The sequence below is a fragment of the Gastrolobium bilobum genome, unplaced genomic scaffold (genome assembly GCF_033153095.1).
Source record: "Gastrolobium bilobum isolate Gb01-03AN ecotype WA unplaced genomic scaffold, APGP_CSIRO_Gbil_v1 utg27286, whole genome shotgun sequence".
Taxonomy (NCBI): Eukaryota; Viridiplantae; Streptophyta; class Magnoliopsida; order Fabales; family Fabaceae; genus Gastrolobium; species Gastrolobium bilobum.
In genome coordinates, this window is record NW_026898322.1 from 1,540 (window position 1) to 15,014 (window position 13,475).

The 13,475-nt window shown below is 34.6% G+C and overlaps 2 protein-coding genes and 1 non-coding gene across 4 annotated transcripts; 1 reads left to right on the forward strand and 2 right to left on the reverse strand.

Moving 5' to 3' along the window:
* The first annotated feature begins 2,413 nt into the window (after window positions 1-2,413).
* Window positions 2,414-2,485, forward strand: TRNAC-GCA (transfer RNA cysteine (anticodon GCA)). Its single transcript has one exon. It is a non-coding gene; the product is annotated as a tRNA-Cys (tRNA).
* Window positions 2,486-3,435: 950 nt separating this feature from the next.
* On the reverse strand, window positions 3,436-8,841 carry LOC133314883 (elongator complex protein 1). Of its 2 annotated transcripts, XM_061516412.1 has the most exons (5): window positions 8,683-8,841; window positions 8,259-8,592; window positions 4,878-7,938; window positions 4,051-4,149; window positions 3,436-3,939 (listed from the first exon to the last, which is right to left on the reverse strand). In XM_061516412.1, the coding sequence occupies exons 1-5, from the start codon at window positions 8,839-8,841 to the stop codon at window positions 3,621-3,623; spliced, it is 3,972 nt and encodes a 1,323-aa protein (XP_061372396.1). In that variant the 3' UTR covers window positions 3,436-3,620. The 2 variants fall into 2 exon arrangements, with proteins under 2 accessions (XP_061372396.1, XP_061372397.1); XM_061516413.1 differs by lacking the exon at window positions 8,683-8,841 and having other exon boundaries at window positions 8,263-8,368.
* Window positions 8,842-10,954: 2,113 nt separating this feature from the next.
* Window positions 10,955-13,107, reverse strand: LOC133314886 (uncharacterized). Its single transcript, XM_061516416.1, is given in 7 exon segments — window positions 10,955-11,365; window positions 11,368-11,425; window positions 11,667-11,792; window positions 11,869-11,998; window positions 12,273-12,347; window positions 12,564-12,629; window positions 12,941-13,107. Coding segments are annotated over 7 exon segments (705 nt in total). The 3' UTR covers window positions 10,955-11,282.
* Between the last annotated feature and the right edge of the window lie 368 nt (window positions 13,108-13,475).

Sequence of the window (13,475 nt, forward strand, 5' to 3'; positions counted from 1 at the left end):
TGCTCGGGGTAAAAATTTTGTATAAATGTATCGCCACGCTATTAAGTATTTTTATTTAAGTTCTTTTCTTTCTAAGAGGTGGAATAGAATAACCCGGTTGAAGCGTAATGATCATACGTCTCTAATGCATTGTATGTCCCATGGGTCGTTAGATAGGAATCCGAAGATGAAAAGAGAAACAAAGAATATCACTACCGTGTAAACAAATAGTTTTAGAGTAAGCATTACAAGGGGCGTTTGATAGAGGAGATTTTTTTTATCAAGTAAATGCAATTACCATTAATATGGTAGGAAAATGAGTTTGGTAGGAAAATTAAAAAAAAGTTGTTTGGTTGGCAAAAATTTTACAAGAAAAATTGGGTTGAATTTTGTGATTACCACATTGTTTCGTTCATCTTTTCTAATTTAGCTCGTTTTCTGCGAATACCACATTGCAAGTGGTAAAGTTCAACTGTGTTTTTCTTTCCTTTTTGCGTATGATTCTGAAAGGCTGGGGGAAAGAGAAGCATGGATAACTTTTTATATTTCTTCTACCAAACAAAAGCAACGTGAAATGCCAAACTCAGATGGATGAGATCTAAACAAAAATTCTGAACCAAACACTACCTTATACAGAACGAGTCTTGTATGATTCATGCAAATTTCATCCATGCCATGCTAATCAAACAAGACTGATATCTTGATTTAGTCACCCTATACAAAAGGTGAATAATAAATTTCAAAAGTAAATTAAATAGTTTTTTTTAAAAAAAAAATGCATTTGTTATAATTTATTATGGTTATTGATTTTTTTTTAAATTTATAATTTTATTATTGATTTATTTATATTTTTAAGAAAGACATCAAATATTTTAAATTATATCAAATGTTTGAATAGGAAAGAAAAAATTAATCATCAATTATAATTAATCATAATGAATTTTACATTTTAAATTTAAAAAATTCAAAAATCATACCTTAAATTTATTATAATATCAATTATTTTTTAACAAGATAAATTTAGTACTAATCTTTATAATAATAATAAATTTTATTTTGAGTATTATATAGTATTAATTATTTATAACTCTAATTGATAATTAGACTAAATAAAAAAAATAAAATATAAAAATATAAGTCACGGCGCACGGTTTGTTAGCTTTTTTTTTTAATATGAAACCATTAGCCGTAATCTTAAGATTATCTTGTCTGTATCGTGCTATTCAATATTTATAATTTATATGGTGTCTTAAAGTTATAGGCAACATAGTTATTAACACTAATAGCATCATGATGAATCTGGTGTTCCGTTGTTATTCTGTCTTTGATACTTTGATATGATATGGTGGATGTTACCATGAGATTGGCGACAAATACTACGTCAAATTGAAAAGGGTAATAAGAGGATTTCCCGTAATCTCAATACAATGACGAATCTTTCATCTCTCATAACAAATGTTTTCTTTGAACTTTAAATCTAAGAATAATTATTCTGAGGGTCAACTTTACAAAAACTTGCCAGGATATGTGTCAAATATTAAAAAATTTATAGAATTCTTAGTAGCTGATTTATTGAAATTAATCCTTCATTCCATAGTTCATTATTAATTTAGAATACCAAAAAAAAAATATACATGTAGAGATTGTCAAGGGGATAATTTGTTTGGAATCCATAACATCGAGTATAGCAAATTAAACAATGAAATTGAATAAGATCGACTCCATTAACTTAATGTAATAACCTTTAAATTTCTATGTGATTGAAAACCACCACCCTTATAAAGTTGTGCACATTTACCAAAAAAAAAAAAACAACAAGAGTTGTGCATATAATGGGACGAGAAAACGAGTTTTTCATACAACCTTATAAGTAAACTCCAATGGGTTTGCCCATCACAAATCTACACTAACCGGTCCGTATTTGATTAATTAAAGTCCGCATATCATATTCATAAGTCAATGGTTTTAAAATATAAATATTATTAATTAATATCTTAAATTAATAATATATTATAAAAACAATATTACATTATACCAAATGAGATATATTTATTGTACGGAATATCTTTAGTAAAGCCATTGCTTCATAGACTGCTCTAAAATCGATCTTGTCCGCAAAGTTTCAGGGGTGACTGCAGTACTAAACCAACACATAGTCTCTTATTTTGTATGGATTTAGTATGATAATGTGGGAATTAGATTATACCCCGATTTTTGTTATTTTCTCGCCAGTCACCCGTTTATGGATTTAATATATGTCTTGACTTTATCATCACACAAATTTTAAGAATCATTAGACGTATACCTCAGAACAAAACTTGAATGCCTCAAATTTATTCAAGGTTAACGTACACCTTGACATTAAACTATGAATCCATTAGCCGTAATTGTTAGATTCTTTTTATACAAATTTATAAAGCATCTTAAACACACAGGGTCCATAGCTCAGTGGTAGAGCATTTGACTGCAGATCAAGAGGTCACCGGTTCGAACCCGGTTGGGCCCTAATGTTTTTATATTTTGTTTCCCCCCCACCCAGTCATTCACTTCACATCATTCTGCGAACTAAAGTTTCTTTTACAATTACATTGAATTCCTTCCACAAACAAATTTGTATAGTTCATATGAGCTAGTTTTAAAATAATGATAATGAAATCTGCTTTTGTGGATGGATCTCAAGGGTATTCCTACCATATTGTTACCTACATTTGCTATGGTAAGTGCACGAGACGAATTGAAACATTTATGAAAGTATGAAATGAAATAAAACATTCTAAAAGAAATTCTGGTATTCTTGTTTGAATTTATAAATTTAGGGCTTGTTTGGTATGAATATTATTTTAGAAATTCTAGAAAAGTGGGGTGGAATAAATTTTTTTCCAATATTTGGTATAAGAAAACTAAAAATATTTTCAGAAAACTTTTTTTTCTATCATTTTAGTTTTAACAACAAAATCTCAAACGAAAATATCATATGATGCATGTTATTTTTATTTTCTCATAGCATCTGTATAATTAGTTCTCACAACTTGGATGGAGCTTCTGTTGCTAAGAGCTTGTCGTGTATTTACCTTTAATTTTGTAAAATTAGCCCATACTTTTAGAAATTATTGACAATTAACCAAATATAAAATTAGAAAATTTAAGCTAATATATCTGAGAATATTTTGACCTACCAAATAATTTTTTAATAATATTCCTGATAAATTCACTTTCCCGGCGTATTCTCAATAATTATAATTCCCAAGAATGAAATTTTTTTCCCTCTATCAAATGCCCCATTAGGCAAATCTACAGACAAACAAGCCTTCCTCTCCTGTAATTAAAAACCTTGTCTTGGGTGGGTGGAAGGGCAGGATGAAACAATTTACTCGTATTTGAGAACCATTTGGTCAAAACCCTATTGTTTCCGTTAAACAGATTCATATAGCCCAAAGCCACTCTCCTTGGGCACTGACCAACTTTTATTGTTAATGTAGATGTCTAGAGTAGCACAATCAATTCACAGGAATTATACAATCATAGATTCATAGTTCTAATGGATTCAAGGCCTCAAGGAAAGATGCCAACATCATCAAACTGTATACAGATACTTCCAAGATAAACTTAGGAATTGGAATCTTCATGTTAATTTGCTACTCTCACTCGTAGGATAAGAACATTTTAATCCGCCAAGACAAAGCCTCTGAATTGTGCATTTCAATCCTTACTTTTCGGGTATATTGTTCCAACGTATGTGCATACTCATTTATGGTATCATTAGACATTGTATCTTCAGCTAATCTGACTGCTGCCATCTGAGACAATTGAAAGTTCTCCCCCATTTGTTGCAGCTTCCTAGCTGTTTCACCCTCACCAAACATCATAAGGGAAACCAACAAAGATTTCAACTCACGTCTAGCTTCCACTGTCAGGGACATGCCTTTCAAATGCTCCACTAAGGCCAACTCCTCGTCAGGACTACAATAGTGAATAGAATACTACAACTTCATAAGCAAAATAGTGACTAATGAAAAACAATAGAACACGAGGAGGGGTAGGGGAACACAAGAAATTTTCAGGTCAAGATACCTTCCAGGACGGATTTTTCCTCTTTTCCTCTGACGCCTAGTGTCTCTTGCCTTGCTAGTTGTAGTTGAGCTAATTGAAGCAGCAGAACTTCTCCTGGTCCTGTTGATGAAATGAGGAAAACAAATGAAGCCTCACACAACAAAACTATAACAGAAGAAATAAATATAACAATAATGAGAAAAGAATACCTTAGTTGTTGCTTTTGTATGAAAAGAAAATTTAAGCATAGTTCAATTTTATCATCAAATGTCTTTCTCTAGAACAAAAAATACTAGTTAGGGCATAGGGAAGCTTTGCTATTTATTTATTTTTTACTTTGGAAAAAATGAAGCATAAGAGCAACTCAATTATAGACATAATTGCCGACCAGATTAAATAACAAGGAGCATTACAAAAACACTGGCGTGCACACACCATAAATGCGGTAACAGAAAGAGAAAGCTGCAAGTTTGAATGTGACAGTGATCATTTAGTCCAAAGATGTAATAACCATGACCTTCAAAGCCTACAGCATTCTACATGAAGACAAAACAAATTCATTTGTCACAAATATTATGACATACAAACTACATTAGTAAAAACCATAATTGTATCTCCCTGCTAGTCTTTTGCAGAAGAATAGAAAAACATTGTGTTTACTTAATACATGAAAGATTTATAGAAAGAGCACCGGGTGGTTATGTTCATTATAACATGTATTAAGGCCATAATCCATCCTCAGAGTCAAACAAAACGTATTGAGAATATATACAGAAGCACATTAAATTGATGTTCTACATCTAGCTAATTATATAGGCAGATCTATAGGATCAAGGAAAAATACATACCCTGTGGTGTATGCACTCATTCCACTAAAATTACTGCTAGCTTCTGAAGCAGCGTCATCATCAAGATCACTCGCTGCAAGTTCCTCTGCCTGGAGCTTTGCCGCAAGAAGTAATCTTCTCTGTCGAACAGCCAAGTAACGGGCCAAGTACTTCCCCACTTTCTCTAAGCCTTCCTCATATTCACTGATAAGTGTGCTTGCGCATTCCACAGATGCATTCTTCACTGCTTTAATTAAGTCCTCTCTTCTATGCATAAAAACAACCCTCAAAGCCTCCTCCCAGTCTCTTGCAGAAATTAACAAATTCACACCATTGTTAACATCTCCACAGTACTCCAGGGCAATTTTGGCAGCTTCCCCAGGTTTACCAAGTGCTTGAAGTTCTTCACAAAGCTCACTGGCAAGATGCAGTACCTCATCCTTTCCGAGATTAAGGAACCCAGCAACAGTAAGAACCCCACTCCAATTATTAATAGCACGATAAGACTTCAGAGCCTTATCCAGACTGAAACAGGACAAGTAAATTGTTGCAGCATCTCCAAAGCATTTCTCATCACTAAGGTAATCCCCCCATGCCTCAAGGAAGGGCATCCTCTTGGCAGGGTCATTAAAAAGTTGAAGAGCCAATGGAAAAAGTTGAGGGTTTGTTTTCACGAGTGTCATACAATCATCGTAATAAGAATCTCCAGCAGAAGCAATATGTCTGAGAGCCTTTTCAAACCTTTTCAGCCTAAGGTCAATATTATATTGCATTAACAGAGTAGGCATACGCTCCAGTTCTTGTAAGAAAGGAAGAAATTCTTTTGGATCTTTCTGAGCATTCAATGCCACAATAGCAGCAAGATTTAAATCATAAAGACCCAAAGCAGCTTCATAGACAGCATCCGAATCAGCTAACCACAAAAGATGCTTCAAAGCTTCTTCGGCAGAAGGGTAAGAAATTCTCCCCCGGTCATCAGCATGAGACAATTCCTTTTCACGGATAATCTTTATTCTCTTTAGAGCATCTTCAAGTAACGGAGGATCACTCCGAGCTAGAGTCGTCAAAATGCAAAGCTCCCTTGCAGGACACTCTGTTAAGTGATCCTCAAGTGCTTTCCTTATGGCCATCAGAATGGAAGAAACCTTGTTACCAGCAGGACAACTCTGGAGGCCTCCAACTAGCAAAACATTAGCAACCTCTGGATGGGGAACAGATATATAATTTTTGTAGAGTTTCTCTATAATATTTTCATTCTTTACAGAACAAACAAACTCAGTTATGTAACCCAGATTGTTAACCTGCCTGACAAATTCAGAAGCTGATTCTGAAAATGCTTGCCAACCACAGTAATCAACAATCACATTGAAATCTATCCTATGCCTCCTAACCATAAGTAAAGCATCTCTAAAGCGCTTTTGAACTAAGGCATTAATGATAGAAACCAAAACCAATTTTCTAGGGTATATACATTCTAGGTTTCCGCGAGTAGTTTGCAGTATAATGGCAGCTTCATCTCCATGTAAGACTCCAACAATTTTAGCACCTCTCTCCCATATATTTATGTGCTTTTCATTTTCTTCTTTTTTCCTGCTGTTAATGTGGACAAAGTTCCCGTACTTTGAGTCTAACTCCCCATTAAATATATCACCAATGTCAACAATGAAAAGCAAATCTTGTTTAGTCGCAAGAATTAAATGTGTGGTAACTTGGTCTGCCAAATTTGAGTAAAACAAGAAACTGCTGCAGTTGTTGCAAACTATCCCCCCATTAGCATGCAGTCTACCAATCTCATCCAGTCCAAAAAGCACAGGTTTTGATTGGCCACCACTGCCAACTAACACTACACTCAGCCAAGGGCAAGCTGATGAAAAACCTTGATATGCTTGTTCTACAGATCCTCTACTAATCCCAAATCTTGATAGGTACTCTTGGATATCCCCCCCGGAAAACTGCATATATGCAGAACATTTACCAGTAGGATTTGGAGTGATGCCGATAACCAGATCTTCAAGAGTATTTTGCTTTGAAACAGTTGCATGCCAGCCTGAGCATGTCAGTAATCCTGGAACAAGATCCTCAGAACATTCAAGTTCCATTTCCTGCAAATAGAAGCCTCGAAATCCACCCTCATTCAGTGAGGTTTGAAATAAGTCGTTACTGTGACTGAAACCATAATGTGAAACAGCTAATAGCTTATGGGAATCCAACCATACAAGATGTAAAATGGATCCAAACACCGTTTCACTATGACATGCTTCAACACTGAATTCTTTCCCCTCTAGTTCTTCCCAGGTTTCAATTGATGGAAGCTCTACAACACACAAGCTACCATCTGAAAGAAATGCAGCTAACTGGTTCTTAGAGTTTTTGCAATACACTGCCATGCCCCCAACATGAGAAGAAAATTTCAGGCTAAATAAATACATAGGAGGCGGCATTAAGGATAAGGAAAGTGGGGTTACATGAATATTGGAGCCATCAATGACTAGTGCAATGGAATTCTCCATAACAGCGGTGATCCAGACAAAGCTGTAAACTGTGACCTGACCACCAAGAGTCCAACAAATTAACTGCAAAGGCTTTGCTGGATCCCAGATGAACCTGACTTCATCTTGCTTCAAGTATCTAATTTCATGCTTCAGGTACCAGTGATTGTTGCTAAAATACCATATCTTTATAGCATCATAATTTTCAAATTCAACAACACCTGCAAGAAGATCAGAACTACAATTCCATTTCAGAAATTTTAAGTTTGCATTAATTCCTTCGTTGATGCTAAATTTGCTTCTTTCTAATCCATTTCTCTCAAAGAAAACAATGGAGGGACATTCATTCTCAGCTTTTCTATCATAAACAGCTGCAATTTTAGCACCACTGGGCATCCACTCCAAAACTGCTCCAGCAAAAGCTTTTGCCTCCGAAGAAGCAAGCAATGCCCCTGAATCTCGTTCCCAAACCTTGAGTTTCTTAAGCAATGAATCAGAACCGCATGCATCACTCATTGTGGCAAAGTATTTCCCATCTCCTCGCCAAGATACAGGATGCTGCTCAAACCGATCCGACAGAAAGATTTCTTCACCTGAAAACACAGCATGGTCACTATTTCGAACCAGCTCCACAAATAAAAACAACTCACATGACCAAATTCACAAATAATAACACTGATAGAAGGCATTAATATTCACTATGCCTCCTAGTCAAACACAAAACCTAAACCATGAACCATATATGCAAGTGGTAGGAAAGGCCTAATATTAGCACAAATAGCCTAAAGCAGAATCATTAGCATACACATTACACTTAAATATATATATATATATATATATATATATATATATATATATATATATATATATATATATATTAAGATTGTGGAGAAGGGTAATTTTTAGTCCTTACTTACGTCATAGCCTTCAGGAAGATCATGGAGCGGTGTTTCATACAACAAATCCCAATCATGAGTCATAACCAATATCTGGCCAAAACCAGTTATTATAGCAAGTAGTTCTCCATCAGGGCTAAGGGAGATGCAGTTGACACCACCATCTACCTTGCCAACAACTTGGGTTGCGTTAGCGTCTACATTGTGAAGCAATAAAATGCCGTTTGAAGTTCCCAGAAGAAGCGCCTCCTTCTCCATGAGGTAATCAAAGGAAGTAACGGAGTCCCCATGTTCCAGATCAACGGTGCCAACATCTGTAGATAATAAGCGCTTACTCCAAGCTCCTTTTTCCTGCCACACATAACATATAGCAATCAATTATTCAAAGTTTTCAATGAATCCCATTATGATAACAAAAGAAACTCGGAACAAAAAACTTACGTGGAAAGAAGAGAGATGGCATGTATATATGAAATTGTGGGAAGAGAGGAACAAGAGGCGGTTTCGCTCGATATCCCAAGCGGAGAATCGTAAAGTTTCGTCGTTGAAGTTTAATTGGAGATCCAAAGGGACCTCCGAAAAGAGCTTCAAGTTTTTCATTGTAAAACCCTAGAACTTTTGCCGCCGGTGATGTACTTGAGTTGAGAGTAGTAGGGTTTAATTTAATTAAAACCCTCAAGAGGCCCTGGTCTTATTCCTCTTATTACGGAGCATGGATTCTTTTATTATCAACCAAATATAAATTCAATAACTTGTTCTTACCCATCATATTTTCTGTAATCGTAATTTTTGGATAAAAAAAAAAAATTCCTCTATCAAATGTCCTCTTTAGGTGGTGTTTGGTTGAGAGGATTTTCAAAGTTTCTTATGCAAATGAAGGAAGGAATCCAGAAATGACTTGCTTGGTTGAATAGATTCCATCTAAATACCCAGCTATCCCATTTGCATTGCTTTTTCCATTTGCTGGTGGAATGATAGGTTTTGTCATTGTTGAGAAAGATTTGTTGGAGGTGGTTTTTGTGTGAAAACCAGCTAAATGACTGTGTAGAGAAATTATTAGAGATCATTATACCCTCTTAAAAAGAAAACTTGTAGCAACAGTTACCTCTCTTGCCAAAGCATCCTCGGTTCTTGATCTCTTCTTATCCCTTTTTGCAACCGAAATAGACACAGGAGACTTGTAGCACGACTTCTTGGGTGGCAAACTCCGTCATTGGAGCATTCTAACTTTGAAGTCTTTGGATTGGATTGTATTGTTTTGGCTAATTTAACTCTGGAATTGGATGCTTCTTGTTTCTGCAATGCACTGTTAAAATATGAACAATACCTTGAAAACTAAAATTACAATGAGCAAAAAGAGGCCTCGGAAAGACAAAATCTCAAACATAGATTTTGGTATGTTTGAGATTTTGTAATACCAAACATATAGTAAAAAAATTAATTAAAATCAGGGTTATTTTCGTAATACTAACTTGTTTTCCCATCTATATTTTACCTTCAACCAAACATAGATTTCATAAAAGTTACCTAATTTTCTCGGTAAAGTTTTTCTCACCAAACAACTTTTTTTTACATTTTCCTACCTATCTCACTTTTTCTCACTTTCCAACCATTTCCCTATCAATTATATTTTCCTAGTATTCAAAAAAATTCTCCTCAACCAAACACTCCCTTATAGTATTTAATTGGATTAATTGAGAGGAATATGCTGCACGAGACAATTTTGTGTCATGCACATATAAAAAATGGATGTAATTCAGTGTTTTTCTTTCTCTCTATTTTGTGTTGCATGAAACAAGATTCTCTCTTCTCATCAATTTTGTGTTGCATGAAACAAGATTCTCTCTTCTCATCAATTTTGTGTTGCATAGGCTGAAGTATGTTTACCTTCGATAAAATAAGTTTGCACATTCAGACTTATACTTTATGTACAAGACACATCAAATAGATGACTGCATGATCACCTTTTGATGAGAAGAGTCCCGAAACACTTCAGTAGAGCTGTTGAATTTACAGCATTTCATAAGTCAAGCTATGACATTTCAAAGTTTAAAGTTTTGACGAACTCGTGAAATATGTTCAAATGATGGAGAAAATGTAAAAAGTCTCCGTTTTCTCATTAAGAACAAAATCTAGATCATTTATACATGAGAAATCAAGCCAAGTGCAGTTAAAATTTGTTAAAAAACTGACCAAAACAAAAAATTAATGAAGTCATATAGCGCGCTCAAGTTTTCACATCTGACAAACTTATTCAAATTTAAAGCTGTCAAATCCAAGTACCCACAGCCAAAGTATGCTTTAATGGATTATGTTTTCTTTAACAAAAGCATTTTCATTTTCTTGATTATTTATGGTTAAAATATGTGAGCTAAATAACTCCAATATGTTTTACTGCATTAATGTCGTCAATAGATGCGTATAAGATTTACGTCAATAACTTACATATACAATTCACTTATATTTCACACTCCACAAAATTGTATCTTTTTTGTTTCTATATTTTTTATACAAATGTCATTTTTTTGACAGAATTTTTAAGTAGGTAACCCCATTTCCTTTCAAAAATATTTTTAATTAAAAAATTTATCAAAATATGAATGACTTGCGAAAGCTGCTAGTACTATTCTTCAAGACCAAAGAAATGGGCAAAGATTCATGGCAGGACAGGAGAAAAGTGCTACTTGACTCCAAAACAAGATTAGTTGGTGATTTGATAAGATAGATATCCAAACAGGACTTTATAAACAAAAATGGACAACGTATTCTCAACATCACAGTCACCATGGTAATTTATTTATTACAGTACAACTTGGAGAAAATGCAGATGAGATGACAAGTAAAAAAGGTTCTTAAACATTAGCTTTCCAGCATCCATTAACCCAGCCTCCAAAATTTGAGATGTTGCGTTTAACTTTAAATGGAAGACTTCTGTTGTGCCCAGAAACTTTATTAAACTTGATCTTCTTTCAAGGACCTCCGCTGCTATTCTATGAACTAATTTGCAATCATTTCAATTAAACAACAGTACTCCAATGTCATCAGCTAATGATCATCTTGTTAAAAAACTCAGCTTGCTCGGGAAAATACTCCATCAATTCTTCTTTCGCCACCCAAACAAAACCTCACATTTTCCGATATCGAACTTGTTTTTAGCAATTACCTGTGACTTGAAGAAGAATTTCTGACAGAAGATTTCGGCAAAAGAAAGAACGAGCAAATAAAATCAATTTCCACATGGAGAAGTAAGATAGAAGCATTGGAAAGGCTAGTGATGGAATTATGTAATGCAACCAAAAAAAGCAAAAGGCATACAAAGGTACTTTCAGTTAAAGCTAACACATACTGATATCAATAAACGTATTGAAAGATGTCAACCTTCCAATAGTAGACCAGAAGTATCACAAATTTTCCTATAAATATACCTTAAAAGATGTGAATTTGGACAAGTCTTCTGTAGGCTGAACAACCATATGGGCCATTGGAGCATTTCCAACAAAGTTTGTATTAGAAAGATCTCCTATGACTGATTTCAATGCAGACTCTGCACACTGCAAAATTTCAAAAATTATGAGGGAAAAGAAGGTAAGGAAATAAGAAGAGGACAGCCACATAAAGAGTGTTCACATTGCGTATGGTGTCCTCTGATTCATAAACTTTCTCTGGAAAATGCCACACAGACTTTCCGCTTGGAGCCCCGTATACATTACCATAGAGAAGAAGGTAGAGTCTTCGGTCAAGAGCTCTTTGCAATGACCTAAAGAGGCAAGTAGTAAGAGAATATGCAGTCACACAGAAATTATTTATGCCTAACAGAAAATTCAGTTCTAAAAAAATATTAAAAGGGATAAGCAAGTGGCCTAAATAAGTTTCTGTGTCTCTCAAAAGAGTTCAAATTATATTAGCTTTGACTCTGTTACCTCAGTCAAGGGATAGGGATATTGTGATCGAGCAAGGTAAATTATATTGAAATAAAGCATTTTGTTAATATAAATTACATATGTGATCAGCCAACTCAAATTGGTGCATACCTTCGATCATTGTTTTTGTCAGCTTCAGTGATTCGTGGTGCTGGCACATAGTCAATCTGATAATCACCTTTCCCCCTGAAAGTAACATGATTTTCACATAAGACTAGATGAAAACAAGGATCTATCTGTATTTTGCCAGTTGTGTTACTCTTAAATCAGATGGATGCATGCATGTGAGAAAAGAGAAAGAGGTGAAAAAAATAGGAAACATTTTTATCATTGCATCACAATCTCTGCCAAATAACCCAAAAAAAAATAAAAAAGTATAGACGTACTCTTATCCAGTTATACCTTGCATCAGATTTGTCTAGAAATTCATCAGGATATCTGCGTCGATATTGCTGTCGCCATCGAAACCTAACCATCCAAACCGGGGGAAAATGTATTATAGTTAGTTAGTTAGTTAGTATAATAGGAAGGAACAACAACCAGAATATCAGAAAGAGAATGGAACACACAACACAGCAGATAAAAAGAACAACAATCACCGTTAAAACAGGTTCTTCAAGTTTACGAAGCAAATATTAATAGGAAGAAAGCGTTGATATTAAATATCATACAATTTGGGAAAACAAGATTTCACTGAAAGACAGACATAAGACTGTGAAGCACAAGAATCCAAACAGAGCATAAGATCAAAGTGAACGAAAGTAGAGAGAGAGAGTTACGAGAATTCTTGAAAAGCATAAACAGTTGGATCAATTTTGGGAATGACAACAGGTAGTCTTTCAAAGAGGACGGAAGCAACAATATTGTCAGAGACAGAAGTGCTTGTGCTGAATCCTCGCCGAATCAATGACATCTTCATTTTCATACTGAATGTACGCAAAAACATCGAATTCTCAAAAAGAAACAAAACAAAAACATAGAAAAAGATAAAAAGAGAGAGACAAAAGCCCAATTTTCAATTGGGTTGCGCCGCCACACCTCAACAAAAATGGCTTGTTGGGAGCGGGGACCCAACGGGTTAGCCCGTTTTTTCCGGGTTAACGGGTTACGATCAACGCACCAGCCTGAGTAATAAAGAAATAAAATAAATAAAAAGTTTGAGAAATTAAATTAGACATAAATCAAGGTATTAAAATAATATAATACATACAGTTAGACAAAAATAAAGAAGCCATGTTTACAAATTCTGAAGCTCATAACCAATTCAAATTGTTGACTAACTTTATGACAATATTGCTCGCAACTTGAAAAAGC